Source organism: Lithobates pipiens, unplaced genomic scaffold, assembly GCF_037356315.1.
Source record: "Lithobates pipiens isolate NorthernLeopardFrog02 unplaced genomic scaffold, aLitPip1_a1.2 Scaffold_1, whole genome shotgun sequence".
NCBI lineage: Eukaryota > Metazoa > Chordata > Amphibia > Anura > Ranidae > Lithobates > Lithobates pipiens.
In genome coordinates this window covers 176,923,478-176,942,512 of record NW_027507685.1, presented here as the reverse complement: position 1 = coordinate 176,942,512, position 19,035 = coordinate 176,923,478, and the positions used below count along the sequence as shown (strand labels likewise).

The 19,035-nt window shown below is 40.9% G+C and overlaps 1 protein-coding gene across 1 annotated transcript in view; it reads left to right on the top strand.

Moving 5' to 3' along the window:
- Nucleotides 1-19,035, top strand: part of LOC143987581 (uncharacterized) — a 144,520-nt gene that overhangs the window by 15,163 nt on the left and 110,322 nt on the right. Inside the window, exon 14 of the mRNA XM_077486425.1 lies at nt 494-561. Within this exon, the coding sequence (XP_077342551.1) occupies nt 494-561 (68 nt within the window). The remainder of the gene's footprint in view (nt 1-493; nt 562-19,035) is intronic.

Sequence of the window (19,035 nt, the reverse complement as noted above, 5' to 3'; positions counted from 1 at the left end):
CACTCACAGGTGCCGAGGCTCAATGTGTTCCAACACACTCCAATGCAACAGTAGTAAGAAGAGCCGGCAACACTGTAATCCTTGAAGTGTCATTTATTGGTACATCAGAGTGACATTAAAACAATAAAGCTGATGCGCTTTGGCAATAGCCTTAGTCGTAGTTGCTACGACTTTTTTTTTACTGTCACTCTGATGTACCAATAAACGCCACTTCGAGGATTACAGTGTTGCCGGCTCTTCTTACTACTGTATTGAGGGAAGTCTCGTCCATTACTTTCCACCATCCCCAGGAAATTCTGGGACTTTCAATCCCCCTACCCTCATTCACATATCAACATATATGAGTATTTTGTAATTGAGGGATTTCTACACTTCATCCTATAAACAATGCTCTCGGTCGCTGTCAGATCTGTATAAAAACGTTACTCATATGTAGACTGATGACCTCCTGGAGGAAACCTAAGCTTTAAACTATTCTTATTCTTTCTTACAGTACCACGTTGGGCAATTATCTTGTTTGGTTTACTGGCTGCCGGAATGATGCTGGGATTACTTCTTGGGGTAAATATTTAATTAAATACCTTTGGGAAAATCAGGTTTGATTAAGAATTTAGAGAAAAGTTCAACCTCATAGAAATATATACTTTTGTATTTGAGGGTTTCTTTGCTGTCCAAACAGCAGGCTGGAGACAGAAGAGCAACACCACTGTATTCCTTTACACTAAAACAGGAAGTCACGTCTCCCTTATGCCTGTGCTGTCTGGTTGAGGTTTATAAATGACAAATTTGGCTGGATAGAATTACACATCATTTTGTCAGATTCATATATTCTATATGTAATTCTTCTGTGTAATTAGTAGCTTGTGCTTGGAGGTCAGATTTAAAGCAAACCTGTGCCTGACCCAATGCCCCAACTAGGTCTTCCTTTTAGCCCTTGTACACACGGTCGGAGATTCCGACAACCAAATCCGTCAGATTTTATCCATCGGATTTTTTCCGAAACTGTTGCATACACACGGTCGGACAAAGTTGTCGGAAAATCCGACGTGACTACGTTCACGCTAGTAGCCAATAGCTTTGGTGTAAGAATTTGATCTGAGCATGCATGGCACTTTGTCCGATCGGAATTCTCTACACATGATCGGAGTATGTCCGATCGGAGCATTATGTCGGAAAATATTTCGGGCAAGTTGGAAAAGTTGGTCCGACGGAAACAGTCCGATGCAGACCACACACAGTCGGAATATCCGACAAAATGCTCCGATCGGACACATTCAGATGGAATCTCCGACCGTGTGTACAAGGGCTTAGACTGCATACACACCATCCACTCCTATGAGTATACTATACTAATATGGCCTTAAGCAGACTAATGTACTAAAGTACTTTTCGAAAGTGCAACTTGCAATACCTATTTGTATTTAAGAAATCAACCCCTTTGTTAGCAGCTTTCTTTGTTCTCAGCTTAAGCTGCCTCTCTATCTGTAGTGGAAGAAATATAAAAGTGTAGGGCCTTATATATAAACTAAATGTAAACTCATACTTTTGAAATTACTACAAGCAAATTTCATTTTCATGTGGAATATTTAGCGGGTAGTCCACTCAAAACTATTTTAGCAGCTGGTAGATGCTGAAGAATTAAACCACTTGACAAATTCTGATGTCTCTCAGGGACATTATGAGGGGTTCCCAATATGCCTGTTGGGATGGATTTTTTTCCTTGCTTACTTATTTACTTTATAGTATGGTGAATGCACCAGGGGTAATAAAGATGTAAATATAGGTGGGAACACACTAATATCCCAGGTAGACAGGAGCAAAGTCTATAATTAGGAAGGAAGGTAGGCCTCACTGTTGAATCATCTAGATATATAAAAAATACAAAGATTGACTCAGCCCACAAGACTTTACATGTTACTTAACCACTTAAGCCCCAGACCATATTGCAGGCCAAAGACCAGAGCACTTTTTGTAATTCGGCACTGCGTCACCCCTGTGGTTTTTATTTTTTGCGCTATAAACAAAAAAAGAGCGACAATTTTGAAAACAAAACGCATTATTTTTTACATTATACTATAATAAAGATAGCACGGTGGCAAATTTAAAGGGACGTACCTGTACGGCCATTTGCCTGTCCATGCCATTCTGCTGGCAAGTGGTTAAAGTGTTTGTTCACCTAAAAAAAATTGATCCTGTTCCCTTAACCACTTAAGTACCGCCCCATGCACATATACTGCAACAGAGTGGCCCTTAAGCGCAAAATCACGAACCTGTACGTGATTTCTTTCTAGGGCTCTAGCTTTGATCGGGTCTTACTGCCGCGATGGCCGCCGGATCCGTTGATCGTTCACAGGAGAGGCAGAATGGAGCACACTTAACCCTTTGATCGCCCCTGATGTTAATCCCTTTCCTGTCAGTGTCATTTATACAGTGACAGTGCATTTTCTTAGCACTTATCACTGTATTGGTGTCACTGGCACCCAAAAAATGTCACTTAGTGTCAGATTTGTCCACCGCAAAAAACAATAAAAAAAATAAAAAGTCCATAAATCTATCCCATAGTTTGTAGACACTGTAAACTAACTTTAGCTAACTTTTGCACAAACCAATCAATATTTGCTTATTGGTTGTTTTACCAAAAACATGTAGCAGAACACATATTGGCCTAAATTGATGAAGAAATACAATTTTTGACACTTTTTTTTCTTGAATATGTATTATAGCAGAAAGTAAAAAATATTGTTTTTTTTCCAAAATTGTCGGTCTTTTTTTCTGTATAGCGCAAAAAATAAAAACCGAAGAGGCAATAAAATATCACTAAATGAAAGCTGTATTTGTGGAAAAAAAAATAACATCAACAATGGGTACAGCATTGCATGACCATGCAATTGTCAGTTAAAGCAACACAGTACAGTATCGCACAAAATGCCTGGTCAGGAAGGGGGTTGAAGTGGTTAAAGCATGTTATACAGCACAATGCTTGTGCTGTGTAATTTGGCCCCCTGTAACACCTGAAATACCTGGTTGATCCTGCCAGTTTCTGCCCCTCCCCCCATAAATGGACCACAGGATAATTTCATGGCTGCTGAGCCAAAACGCCAGGGTCAGTTTACGCGCCTCCATCATCTGCTGCTATCTGCAGCCCTCCTGTCTCTCCTGTGTCGTCTCTTCCCCCCTCCCCTCCCTGCCTGTCAGCTCTCACTAGCACTGCTCTGCTCTCCTCCCCACTGCTACAGAACTATGTTATCTTTATGCATCCCCTCTGTTAGATAACAACCTGTGTTCTAGTGCCTGTGCTTTATAAAAAAAAAAAAAGATTTCTACCTGTTTTCAAAGGGCATCCCAGCGCTCACGCGGCTCTCTCCTTTTCTCCTCTTGGCCTCCCTGGCTGACGTCAGCGGGTGTTCTCGGCCCCTCCCGTTGGAGCTGTCAGATGAGGAGAGGAAAGAGTCACATGAGCGCCGCGAGGCGCTGTGATAACAGGTAGAAATCAGTTTTTTTTAATAAAGCACAGGCACTAGGACACAGGTTGTTATCTAACAAAGGGGATAGTATAAAGATCAGATAGTGGCTTAACACCAACCACTTTAAGTATCCATTTTAAGAGAAAGACTCTTTAAACCATAAGCCTTAGAAATGCAGCACGATTTGATGATAAGTCATTTACTATTTACTTATTTCAGTACCAAAGTTAAAAATCTATACTTTATTTTTATACAGCTTGCGGGTTGTGCTCATTATGTGATATACAGAGTGGGGAGCTTCCCAAGCTACTCTACACACTATGGACGGTGGAGTCCTTCAAATCAACTAACAGACCCAGAAGGGGGAGTAATACAACGGGAAAGAATTTGCTTTCCAAGATCAGAAGTCCAAAGAGATGAACTTGAGATGTGTGAAAGACCAAATCAGTTTGCCTAGACCACAAAGCACCCACCAACAATGCAGTTATGTTTCTTAGAAGATATTCATTCGTAAATCCATAAACCTCTCCATTGCAGACACAACCTTGTCTAGAGTACTGACATCCTATGGATTGGTAAAGATGAAATTTTCACCCCGATTCAATGTCTTCTGCAGGTTCAGATCTTTCTTGCAATATTGATGCTCTCATATAGAACAGGGCCATTAAGTCTACTACTTTGCTTCCCGTTGACTTGTTACAAAGAAAGGGCAGCTACTGGGGTGATTTACTAAAACTGGAGAGTGTAAAATCTGGTGCAGCTGTTAATGGTAGTCAATCAGCTTCTTTTTCAACTTCTTCAGTTAAGCTTTGACAAAAAAAAAAAAAAAACGGAAGCTGATTGATTTCTATGCAGAGCTGCACCAGATTTTTCACTCTCCAGTTTTAATAAATCAAGCCCTGTCTGCATGAACAATTGTCCAATCTGAAAAGAATCATACTGTTCATAAATTACAATTAGCTTGAGTCCTGAAAGTGTATGTTTATCTGTAAATCAGACAGACCTACAGTAGATAGTAATATAATATATAAGTGAATATAAAAATTGGTTCATTATTAAGTCTTGTGATTCCATACCCTTCATTATTAACAGCTGAGGGAAATCCAGAGAAAATGAATACTGGGAACTTTACAGTTTTAAATGCATGGAGCTTAGGGGAATAATTATGGAATGATAAACTTTAAAAGGTCTACATACATATTTTTCTGGAGTTCAACAAGTGTATTCACTTTAAAGCGGAGCTCCACCCTAAAGTGCAACTTCCACTCATCGGAACCTTCCCCCCCTCCGGTGCCACAATTGGCACCTTTCAGGGGGAGGGGGGTGCAGATACCTGTATAATACAGGTATCTGCACCCACTTCCAGGCATAGATAGCCGCAGATTCTGTGGCTATTATGCCACTTCCTGCGGGGCCCCCACTGTCCGCTGGGAAACACACTGATCCCAGAGACAGCAGGGACCGTCCTTATTGTGCTTTATGACTCGCGCATGCGCAGTAGGGAACTGGGAAGTGAAGCCGCAAGGCTTCACTTTTTGATTCCCATACCGAAGATGACAGTGGCATTACCCAAGTGCCGATCGAGAGACAACATCACAGGCGCGCTGGACGGGTAAGTGTCCATATTTTAAAAGTCAGCAGCTGCAGTATTTGTAGCTGCTGACTTTTAAAAAGAAAAAAACAGCGGAACTCCCGCTTTAAGATGTGAATTTGAATGTGGAAGTTGTTTGGACAAGTTTACGTTTAAAAGCTATTATTTGAAATACAGTCCAGTGTAATGCACTTACCCAGAACAAGCATGTAGCAAGTGAAGTTGTAACTTCTAGTTTGCATACTAGTTTGAGGTCTGTGACTTTGGAAAATGAATCAATGGATCAGTGGCTTATAGCATAACCATGCAGTCAAATGCATTGCAATTTAATTATGCGTAAATATTTCTATGTTAAATGTGTTTATATTTATTAGACTTATTAGAAGCGACAAATTTATAAAGCAGTTTATATAGCCGACATACCACAGTAGGTCCAATGTATTGCAAATAAATTCTGCTGAATTATTTATATGCTAAATGTGTTCATATTTATTAAACTAAGGGGTCTACTTATAAAGCAGTTGTATGTCCTAACTACCGTCACTAGTTTTTTATACTCCCGCACATGTATAAAGCATTGCTGTGTGTTTGTTGGATGCAAGGACTCTGAAGCAAGTGAAGCCTCACTCATTATAATAAATGAAAAAAGTGACATGTTATACCACCTATCAGCGTATGTTCTTCATATAAATAAATGTATTTATTTAGAAAATGTATTTATTTCATTTATAAATAAAACATAAAATTCTTTGTGAAGTATTTGCAGCGATGTTCTGCAGTTTGTGGAGTGGACATACTCCAATGCCTTTTTAAATAAGATCCCTTAATGTAGTATTATGTAAATAGCCAGATTCCTAACAAAAGAAGGATTTTATTTTCTCAACATAATTAGTATATTTATTATATACATCTGTCTATTGCTTTATATTAAAAAAGTACATTGGTAAATTATGTGTTTTGTGGTTTGTAATAAAGATGCCAAATGAACCTTTCTGTTGTTGAATGTACAGTCTATTATCTGGTCAATTCTGTTATAATTTGATAGTGTTTGAAAGCTGAACCCCATACATAGACGTGCGTGGGGGGTGTGCCAGGTGTGCCCCCACACCCTTATCACTCTGTGTCGTGTAGATTACCACTTCTGCCCTGGTCCCACCCGGTGCGAGCAAGCCACTGCAGTGCTACTGGATTCCCTCCTCTCCTCTCCCCCCGGCTGCTGTGGGGGATGTTTCAGGACGGAGAGTGTGGGAAGGGGCTAATCAAGATGCACAAAGCACTTCCCATTCATTCACTGTCCAGTGCAGCTGAGGCAGCAAAGAAAGGCATGTGGGTTTAAGCTTTGGGGTGCACACCCTAATGCAATAGAATACGCACATATCTGAACCCATATTAATATAAAAAAAAAGGATCATTACATTTTTTATTTTTTTTATATGCAGCTAGCAATCCCAGTTGTAATACTCTGCAAATCTTGACTGTAGAGTGCATGATTACCTTGAGCGAGGGAGCGTCAGTACTATAAGCCTTTCAGGCTTTACATTGCATAGTACGTATGTACTATGAAAGGTAGTGCTTCTTGAGAGTAGGACAGAACAGATTACTGACCTTTCCTTGTCTAATCACAGGCTATGATCAATCCTAGACCAGGCTGTATTGCTCAATTGCAGTGTAGCACTCAGAGAAGGCTCAACAAGGAAAATACAGTTACTGTTGGGTTTTACATTTTTCGCAAAAAAAAATGAAAAAGAGCGAAAATTTAGCAAAAAAATATATATAAAAATGATATAAAATTTTGAAAACAAGTCATTTTTCTTCTTCATTGATGTTTGCTGATGAGGCAGCACCGATGGACACTGATGGGCATTAATAAGCTGCACTGATGGGCACTGATAGGCTGCACAGATAGGCACTAATAAGGCAGCACTGATGAGCACTGATAGGTGGCACTGGTGGGCAATGATGAGGCGACACTGGTGGGCACTGAGAGGTGGCACTGAGGGGTGGCAGTGATAGGTGGCACTGATGGGTGACAATGATGGGCACTGATAGGTGGCACTGATGGGCACTGGTAGGCGACACTGATAGGCGGCACTGATAGGTGGCATTGATGATGAGGCACTGATGGGCACTGGTTGGCAGCACTGATGGTTACTGATAGGTGGCACTGGTGGGCATTGATAGGTGGCTCTGGTGGGGACTGGTAGGTGGCACAGGTGGCACTGATATGCACCTGTAAGTGGCTCTCCATGTTCTGGACTGATGCCCCTCTGTCAGAATCCAGTGATTGGCTTTTTTTCACCCTCATGCTGACAGCGTGAGGAAAACAAAAACCGATTACCTACCGATATTCTGTTTACATCATTGGCTGACAGCTGATTGCGTGGTAAGGGGCCAGGATCTGGATACTCCAATCTGTGATCAGCCGAGTCTCATTGTCTATGTGATCACAGAGCAAGCCGCACACGCCCTGCAGGGGGCACGCAGGCAGCTAATGCATAGGAGAATCTCTGTTGACGCCCTCCCAGCAATTAAGGCCCGTGCTGTAACCATCATTCGGCTATAAAGCGGGCGGGAGGTGGTTAATTAAGCTTCAACAATATGGCCCATGGTGTGTACACAAGTCTGTCAGACAAAATTCCAAAGTACAAAAACGCATTGCTCGGAAGCAGAAGCGGTTGGTCTTGTAAACTAGTGTTTGTAATGGCGAATTAACATTTGTGGCGCGCCAAATTATGAAATCTCCAAATGCAGTGCACAATTCTCTTCTTCTTTAATGGGATAATAATGAAGCTGCTTTGCTAATGATACTGATGGAGTTATTGCAAACAAATTTTCATAGTGATATCAAGAATAATATTATTATGTTTTTTTATTTTTATTTGGGCAAGTTACCACAACACCATTATCCCATAGTTTATAAGATCAAAGATACTATGTTGTGTCCCTTGTCAATTTTACATTACATTTTTTTAAATGTAACTGCCTACTCCCAAACTGTCATTTGAAGTAAAACAAATAGCCAAGTATTATTCTACACAATTTTTTAATGTGCATTAAAAAAAAAAAAATAGACATGCTATCTGCCAATAGAACTTAACCAAAAAGTGCATTCTATGCATCCAAAAATATAGCAAATATACCAAATCAAATCATTATTCAATCAAAAAAATAAATAATGTCAAAGCAATAACTCCAAGGCCAATAATAAATAGACATGTGCATTCACTTTCGTCTGAATGCATTTTCGTCCGAATTTCGGGTATTTTCGTTATCGTTTTAACAAACGAACGTGCAGAATCTGAAAACCGAAAGATCTGACATAAACAAATGCTTTATTTGCGTTTTCAGTTCGATATAGATGGGAGATTCGACATGACGCTGACAATAGCGATCTGTGTCCATCGAACCTGTGGTCGAATGTGCCTAACCTTAGCTCGTTAGTCCAAGATTATTCTACATAGAGAGAAAAGATTCAACACAGAGAGAAAAGATTCCACATTATAGAGACGATAGCAAAAAAGGTCGAATGTGCCTAACCTAACTCTATTAGCCCAAGATTTTTTGACATAGAGAGAAAAGATTCGACATGAAGAAGCAGTCGCTGCGAGTGGAAATTAATGGTAAAATGCTCCGCCCATAGGCTATAGAAGAATTCTAATGTTGGTTGACTAGTAATAATAATTAATAAATATAATTATTACTAGTGTCATACAACATTAGAATTCTACTTATAGCTTGTAGGTGGAACATTCGTCCGGAAATGTACTATTGCGGAGGCGTACAGTTTAGCTGCTCCGTCGATTCTTCTTAGAACATTCAACAGACACCATAAGCCTTCAATGACAGATTCAACCTTAATTATTTCAAATTTTTGGAGGAATGCATTGTTTAACAAAATGAAATAAGTAAAAACTAAATTCGGGAGTAACTAATTAAATATATTTTTCGTCCAAAAACGAAATTCCAAAACAAAATATGTCAGTGTGCACATGTCTAATAATAAATAATACGTTATCTCCTCCAATTCCACAACATGTCTGACATGGGACACCAACATAATTGTATCTTTGATCTTAAAAACTATGGGCTAATAGTGTTGTGGTAACTTGCCCAAATAAAAAAATAAAAAAAGCATAATAATAATATTATTCTTGATATCACTAGAAAAAAAAAATCCTTTGAAAATTCCTTTGCAATAACTCCATCAGTATCACCAGCAAAGCAGCTTCATTATTATCCCATTAAATAAGAAGAGAATTGTGCGCTGCATTTAGAGATTTCATAATTTGCCACGTCACGAATGTTAATTCTCCATTACAAACGCTAGTTTACAAGACCGACTGCTTCTGCTTCCGAGCATGCGCGTTTGTACTTCAGACTTTTGTCCGACGGAATTGTGTACACATGATCGGAAAATCCGACAACACACATTTGTCCGTAGAAAATTTGAAGACATGCTAGCCAAAATAATGTCAAAGCAATAACTCCAAGGCCAATAATAAATAGCATGTTATCTCCTCCGATTCAGCACCATGTCTGACAAGGGAGACCAGCGCTAAATGAAAAGCTATAAATGAAAAACGCGAAAAGAAAAGTGCGAATCAACACTCACCAAACTTCTACTAACACGAAATTATCAGAAGGAGCCCACAGGGTGGCACTAAAGAGCTGAAAGACCAGCGCTGGTTGACGAACAGCCGTTCAGAAACAAACTCAAAAGTGCAAAATGAAAAGCGCAAATCAACATTCATCAAACTACTAACACAAAATGTACAGAAGGAGCCCAAAGGGTGGTGCTAAAGAGCTGAAAAACCACATAGTACGTCTAGTGTTATGTTGGCGGAAAGTCCGATCGCGTGTATGAGGCATAAGACAACAAAGAATCCTGTTACATAAATATATAACCACTGCTGTCTATCAAGGTATATTTCTGAAATGAGAATGACGGCGTGTCAGCTGTCTGTATACGCATAATAAAAGAGAAGAAATATTTTACCATTTACAGTCCCTCCTGTTTGTTCGGAGAGGTGTGAACTAAAATGAAAACATAAGTCAGCATAAAAAAACGATTTAATCTGTTTAGATAGATGGTGCACAAATGAGTACATCAATCTCTGGGCTGAGTCAGGGGAAGGATTTGTGATCGATAAACACAGCGGGTTGCTAGGAGAAATCCTTAACATGGAATTAAACCTCTGCATTAAAAAATGTAAAACATGGCCCCTGGGAGCTTTACACTATAATGTGCTGGTATGCACAGCATATAATCACATTATGGCAGATTTACCTGACAAGCGATCCCCCGTCATAGCTCTCAGCAATACTTTCATCTTTTTCTGGGCTTCCTTCCAGGTTTGGACTCTTCGACCACTTGATTCACTAAGCTGCAATGTTGTCGCTCCCACCCATGCATGCATGTTGGACTCATAACATCACAGCACATAACAGTGACATAAATGTACGCTGAGCTGAGCATGCATGGCTCAGTGTTCATAAACACTAAAAGTCAGGGAGGAGAGTTTATGACAGAACAGACAAAAACGTGTTTCTTCTGTCATAAAAATCCTACCCATGTGCATTTTTTTATTTTTTAGGTTTAATTCCGCCTTAAAGCAGTATTAAACCCAAAGGCAAACATTTATTATATTGCAGCTTACCAATTAGTTGTGATGGCTGTATTAGTTTCCCTTTCTAGACTTTCTTTCTTCTATTTTTTTGGCATGAGCAGCTTCTGTTAGTATACACAGGGAGAACACTGCAGGTGAAGGTAATGCCATGTACACACGATCAGACTATCCGGCGGACTTAGTCTGGCGGACAAACCGCCGGAAAGTCCGGCAAATTTCCAAACAAGCGGACCTGCCCACACACTGGACTTTTCCGGCGGACCACTATCCGGCGTACTTTTGAAATGAACGGACTTGCCCACACACAGAGGAAAGTCCGTTCATTTTGAACGTGGCTCCAGGTAGCCGGGCCTTTGGCGGCGAGATTGACACATCGCTGGCCCCGTCACCTGGTATGGACTTAAAGGGGAAGCCCTACGCCGAAAAAACGGTGTGGGGGTCCCCCCCAAGGTCCATATAAGACCCTTATCTGAGCATGCAACCCGGCCGGTCAGGAAAGGGGTGGGGACAAGCGAGTGCCCCCCCGAGTCGTACCAGGCCGCATGCCCTCAACATGGGGGGTGCTTTGGGGAAGGGGGGGCCGCGCAGCCCCCCCACCCAAAAGTACCTTGTCCCCATGTTGATGAGGACAAGGTCCTCTTCCCGACAAAACCTGGCCGTTGGTTGTGGGGGTCTGCGGGCGGGGGGCTTATCGGAATCCGGGAGCCCCCTTTAATAAGGGGGCCCCAGATACCGGCCCCCCACCCTATGTGAATGAGTATGGGGTACAATGTACCCCTACCCATTCACCTGTGAAAAAAATGTAAATAAAACACAACCCACAAGGGTTAAAAATAATTTGTTGCACAGTCCCGGGGGTCTTCTTTCGTCTTGGGGTCTTCTTGCCGGATTCCTCCACTATCTTCTGCTAGTTCTTTTACTAGCGGAGGAGCTCGGCTTTCTTATTTGTTGCCGCCCCTCTTCGGGGGTCTTGTCCCCCTCTTCGGTTCTTCTTGCTGGGCCTCTGCGCCTTCTTCCAGCTCTTTTACAAGCGACTATCGCCGCCGCCTTCTCTTCTTCTGGTTCTTCTTCCTTCCAGAGGATGCTGGGACTGTGAAATCATAATGGGTGGGGACATCACCCAGTGACCCCACCCATTGTCCCTATATAAGTCACCGCGCAACACGTCCCTGTCATTACGGCCAGAGACAGCGACGAGTCAACATCTCAAGAAGAGAAGAAGAGAAGAACAGAAGGCGGCGAAGACAGCGACGAAGACAGCGGCGACAGAAAACCGGGCCACCGTCAGTAAAAGAGCTGGAAGAAGGCGTGAAGGCCCGGCAAGAAGAATCGAAGAGGGGGACAAGACCCCCCAAGTCGGAAGCAGACGGCAGCGGTGATGAAGAAGAAAGCCGGGCTCCTCCCCTAGTAAAAAAGCTAGTAAAAGAGCAGAAGATAGCAGAGGAGTCCAGCGAGAAGATCACCCCAAGATGGAAAAAGACCCTCCGAAGCTGTGCAATAAATTGTTTTTAACCCTTGTGTGTTGTGTTTTATTAAAAAAAAAAATTCACAGGTGAATGGGTATCAGTACATTGTACCCCATACTCATTCACATAGGGTGGGGGGCCAGAGCCTGTTCTATAGGACTTATATAAATGTATACAAAGGGCGAAGGGTGTTATATCTATTGATGTGGGATATGGGGTTTTTCCTCCTCATCTTTAACATTTAACTTCTAATCCTTCCCCATACATGAAAGTTACTGGGTAATTAACAATGTACCCATTAGGGGTTTAATTAATCATATTACCTTTTTGATTAAAGGTAATATTGTATTTACAATTATAATTATTCATAATAACATATAGTACTAAATATATGGTAAAATTAATATGTACCGTAAGTGGGTCGAGTCCCTCTAAATTTAGAAATATGCCAAATTTCCGGATATTTAAAATTACACAATTCCCCATCACAGCTTTACAGGGTAATATCTGATTCTTGACGGACATTCTTACAGCAGAGTGTAATTATTGTATTATATAAAATGACCAGTAGATGGCGGGTCTGTCCAAGTTACATGGGAAACATAGAGCTGATGGACATGGCTGTAAAATTAGGGATATTAGGGTGCTTCCCAAAGTGCTGGGCATTATGTAATATAATATTTTTACAATATTGTTTCCTGGTTCTTCTGTCCATATTATTATATCTCCTTTTTCTATTTCCGTTTATTCTATTTTTAGATTGTATGTTGGTCCTAATTGCCTATCGTAGAGCATTGTGTTTGCTTTGAAGGTATGACGCCGTTCATATCTCCGTGGTAATAAGTCATCCAATTGAAAGGAGGGGGCGTGCTTGTCTTTATAGATGTCAGAGTATGGTGGCGTGGCATCGTTGCTGAAGACCTCCATGACGAAATGCGTACAACGTAGTCACGCACACCACGTCACTTCCGGTCCGCTGAGTACGTGGAACGCAGTTGGAACGCATGCCGTTACTCCGCGATTTCTCCGCTAGAGACGGTGACGTATCATATAGCGCTTACGGCGCGGGAGCGTTTTTTTCATTGCAAACAGAATGCTCTATTAATGCATATATGCTTATGATTTTCCAACCTGAGCCGTCTGCATGGATTTGGCCACCGGGTACATATACAACTGAGCTCAAATTATTATGTATACAATGAGCTTTATTTAATTATATGCAGTGGTCATATATTTTCTTGCTTTTGATATCTTATGCCAGGTTTGGGACTACATATATATGTTTTGTGAAGAACTTTATACATATATATATTTTTAATGAATTTTTCATTCATTTTTTATGAATTTTTCATTTTAATTTTTATTTTTATTTTGTTTTTTTGGATCTGTGATCAATATATATTTTCTGGCATTCCAATTATTAAATTTTTTAAAAAAAATATATGCTTTGGCGTTGAAAATAAATATACAAATGTGACGGACTGGGGTTTATATGGTCACAAAACAGACACCCCAAAGCAAAGTACATATTCATTTTTTTTTATATTTCTAAACATCTCCCTTCTATTCTATTAATAACCAGTAGATGGCAGAGAAGGTACACAAACAGAGTCTATATAAGGCCACACACCATGTGACTGTAAATTAAACTACTTCCAGCCATAAAGCCAGTGGTCATATCTCATGCTGTTTGTGTGATTCTTTGCAGGTATGTACTCTAAATTGTTCCTAATCTGTATTAACCTGTCATAGAAAGATTCCTAAACATCTTGAGCAGATGCAGAAAAAGTCTCAGCAGATTTTATGCTATAGTTTTGCTGTAATTAGAAGTTTAGAACAGCATGTGTCAGAAACAAGTGAAAAGTGCCTAAGAACATGAAAATACTGCATTCGTCAGAACAAATGTCTATGATAAACACTAAACCTTTCGAAATAGGTATATTTAAACCTGATTTATTGGAAATTGCATAGATTTATAGAAGCACATGTTTTCTGTTATTTAATATAGAAAAAAACCTATTGTATGTAAAGCTTATGTATTGCATCATACAGACATGCAATGTGCACCATCAGGTGGTTAAAAAAAGAGTACCACCATGATAATATTTGTATTAAAGCAATGCATTGCTAGTATGATTATTGCACAGTTAAAATGTACCAGAGAGATAAAGATAATTATCTATAACACTGAATAACAGGGATATATATGTTATTAAATTTAGTAATGTTCATTGTTATAACTACGTTTTAAAATACTTTAGTTAAAATCTGTATTATATATATTGTTAATGGTTATAAACATGTGACTATAAAAATTTAAAAGATGTATTGTTATGTAAAAATTAAACTACTTCCAGCCATAAAGTCAGTGGTCATATCTCATGCTGTTTGTGTGATTCTTTGCAGTCCACGCCAAGCTGATCACCTTATCTCATCGCGTCTACAATCATCGGCTCTCTTAATTCACATTTTGAGGCCGGTAACATTTTGGGGGCTCGTGTGCCGGGATTCGTTGTGTTACCAGTGAGAAGGAAGCGCGAGACAAGCGTGAGCCTGCTACAGAGCTACAAGGAGAGTCGTGAAAGTCGCCTGCCTTGTGAGTGCAAGTCTTCAGATTGCAACAGAGATGGCGTCTCCTCGTCGTGCGCTGATGTGGGATATCCGGAAACAAATTAATCTGCTTAATGAAGAACAGCTGCATAGCCTCGCTATTACGCTGGAAGATGAAAGAGACGTGGACGTTCCATTAGTGACTGGTACCAACGAAATGGAACTTGTTGAATTTATTGAAGACTACTTGAGAAGTGATCAGCTGGAAAAGTTGGAAGATCAAGGTATGTCTTACCTACTCATCATCCAAGACAAGATCAATGAACTAAAACTTAACAAGGAAAGTACACCAACTGTGGACATTGCAACCGCTGCAAAAAAAATAAGTAGTGGAACTGCAAGGACTGAACAGGTATCGGAGGTGGTGAGATTAACTGATGTTGTTGCTTTATTGCCACGTAGAGAATTTAAAATGCATGGTGGTGTAATTTCAGATCATGGTTCGGACATGAGTTACAGTAGCGTGTGCAGACAAATTGACGAGGGTCTAACAGAAAAATTCCCTGAATCTGAAATTATACGCACAGTGTTGAGAATAATCAAACCTGGTAATTTTAAAGATATGTTGACTGACAAAGATGATCTTACTGTTGCTGAATTGAAAAGGTTTTTGAAGTCACATATGAGAGAACGAAGTGGTAATGAGTTATTTCAGGACCTTAGCAATGCTACCCAGCAAGAAAGAGAAACAGCACAACAATTTGTTTACAGGCTAGTGGGGTTAAAACAAAAAGTTCTGTCTACATCACAACATGATAGGCAAGAGCTTAGCTATGACAAAAAACTGGTGCAAGGCATATTCCTTCATACACTGTATCAGGGACTAAATGAGAAAAATTCTAATGTTAGATGAGATATCAAGCCTTACGTGTCTGATTTGACAGTAACGGATGACTTTATCATAGAGCAGGTCACCAGATCAGTTGATGAGGAAACAGAAAGGCAGAGACGCTTAAACAGTGCACCTAAACATAAACCTCTTACTGTTCATTCATCCCAGACACCAGGGAATAGCGAAAAAGACACCTTCCAAAAGGGAGTTGAGGGAGATGCTAGAGTAAATCACACTGCATTAATGGAACTAACAACACAGGTCTCTGCTCTCACAAAGAACCTGGAAAAGATGATGAAGCTAACTCCTATTGTTGGAAACCAAATGACTAAGCCACTAACCAATGTTCAAGTTCCAGATACAACTCACTGCAAGCCCAGGTGTGATGATTGCATTAAACGAGAGAGTCAGAACTGCTACCATTGTTTCTACTGTGGTTGGACAGGGCACAGAGCGGTTGATTGCTTGAAGAAAAGAAGGCAGTCGGGAAACGACAGACGGTCACTGGGAAAGGGACAACCAGTGACCACCTCAAATGATCTGTCCCATGCTAAGGTAAACAGGGTATTCACCCACCGGTCAACTAGAACACTCCCAAAAGAGAATGGATCCTCCAAACAACACGTAGCACAATTAATTGGAGGAAAATGCCTACTGTCATGTCAGATGAATGGTGTACCGGTTGACATGTTGATGGATACAGGAGCTCAGGTCAGCATTGTCGGGAAGGCATGGTTAGAAAAGTTTCTACCCAGCGTCTCCATTAGGCACATACAAGATTTACTTTGTGATGACAACTTATCCATTACAGCTGCAAATGGTTCTCTCATTCCATTCATCGGATGGATTGAAGTCTGCCTGGAATTCAAAAGTAGTGGACATTGAAACTCAGCCATTTATGTGCCAATGCTGGTGAGTGACTGCTGTAATGACAATCCAATTCTTGGGTTTAATGTTATCGAAGAATTGATCAGAGAAAACCGTGACCGACCAAACAGCACCCAAAACCTGACTATCTTGCTGAGTGAAGCTATGAAAGTAAGACAGAGTGTAGCGAATAACATTGTCAATGCTGTCAGTCAAGCAACTGACCCAGGAGAAATATTCGATAGTCGTATGGTCAAAGTGGGGAAGAAGGGACTCCAGATTAAAGGAGGCGAGCTCTGTGAAGTCAAATGCAGAATTAGAGCGTGGCCGAAAGGAGGAATCATGCCATTTGAACCACTTCCCGAATATCCAGTCGAGGAAAGACTTGAACTATTTCCTTCAGTGGTAGATGTGCCAAATGGGTTCTCTAAACTGGTGAAGATACCTATACTGAACCGTGCTCAACATGACATCTACCTTCCACCCAGAACAGTATTGGGTACCATCTCTCCAGCAGCTGAGATTCTACCATTGTCTCCAAACAAAGACGATGGAAAGGGAATTGACCAGAAGAAAAGGGTGTTTCATGTAAACCAGTTGAATCAAGTGGACACGAGGAATCAGCTACCCATTAACAAATCTGTTAAGTGGCACCCACCTGTCAATTTGGAAGATCTCTCAGAAGAAGAACAGGAGATAGCGAGACAAATGTTATATGATGAATCAGATGTCTTTGCTCGAGATGAGGGAGACATAGGATGCATCCCTAACCTGAAACTGAGGATAAATCTGAAAGATGAAACTCCTGTCCAGAAACGCTACAATTCGATACCGAAACCCCTATACAAAGAAGTGAAAGAATATATCCAAAACCTTCTTGACCGAGGTTGGGTAACAAAATCTTCTTCCGCATACTCATCACCAGTTGTTTGTGTTCGAAAGAAGGACAGTAGCCTACGACTATGTGTTGACTTTAGGGAGTTAAACCGAAAGACTATCCCAGATAGACATCCACTACCCAGAATACAAGATCTGCTGGATAGCTTAGGAGGATTTACGTGGTTCTCAATCCTGGACCAGGGTAGTGCGTATCATCAAGGCTTTGTGCATGAAGATTCCAGACATCTGACGGCTTTCAGCACCCCCTGGGGACTCCTGGAGTGGAACCGTATTCCATTTGGATTAACGAATGCCCCAGCAGCTTTTCAGAGATGCATGGAGAATGTATTAGAGGGCATCAGAGACAAATGTTGTTCTCCATACTTGGATGACGTACTTTGCTACTCCAAAACTTTTCAGGAGCATGTCAATGATATTAGGCAAGTGCTTAGTCGAATGCGGGAGCATGGTATCAAACTTAGACCGAAGAAGTGTGAACTCTTTAAACGACAGATTCGATACCTTGGACGAATGGTGTCAGAAGAAGGCATAAAAATTGACCCAAAAGATCTTGAAGCGGTATTACATTTGAAAAGGAAAGAACCAAAAACAGTGGGAGGAGTCAGATCTTTGTTAGGATTCCTGAGCTACTACAGGTCCTTCATTCAAGATTTCTCTCGACTTGCTAAACCACTGTATGAACTTTTGCAGAACACTGAGAAAGAATCTGCTACGTCCATCCCCAAAAACAATCGGAGGGAATCTACAAAGAAAAACGGGAACAAAGCACAAGTGCCATCTAAAACACTAATTCAATGGACACCCAAACATCAAGCTGTAGTATCCAGACTGGTGGACATGCTAACCAATCCACCAATTCTAGCATACCCTGATTTTGATTTACCCTTCGTCTTACACACTGATGCTTCCAATGAAGGCCTAGGTGCTGTACTATACCAACGACAAGGAGAAAAACTTTGTGTTATTGGGTTTGGCTCCAGAACATTGACTCCAGCAGAGCGCAATTACCATCTTCACTCTGGTAAACTTGAGTTTTTAGCACTCAAGTGGGCAGTCTGTGACAAATTCAGAGATTACTTGTACTACGCTCCAACATTCACTGTTTACACAGACAACAACCCATTGACATATGTATTGAGTACTGCCAGACTGAATGCTGTGGGTCATCGCTGGGTTGGCGAGTTGGCTGATTTCCACTTCGATATCAAGTACAGGCCAGGTAAACAGAATGCAGACGCAGATACACTGTCACGATTTCCGGTGGAACTCACGAAGAATCTGAGTGAGTACACAGAGCTTGTACCATCTGAGGTTGTGTCAGCTATGTGGCAAGGGAGCAAAGCTGTTGACGAAGAAGAGGCATTATGGGTGGCTTCATTGACTCTTCACTCAGAAAGTGATGTGGCCGAAGAATTGCTGAAAGGACAGACAATCTGCCCAATGACTCAGGAGAATATCAGAGCATTACAACAAGACGATACCAACATTAGAGAAGTGGTCTGGCTTAAGGAGAACGACTGGATTCCAAACCACAAAGAAAAGGAGAGTATGACCAGCAAAACAAGACGTTTGATACATGAATGGAATAAACTCAGAGTCGATGAAGGAATCCTCTACCGACACTCTGGAACCCGAAAACAGCTAGTTCTACCAGAAAAGTTAAAACCATTGGTCTTAA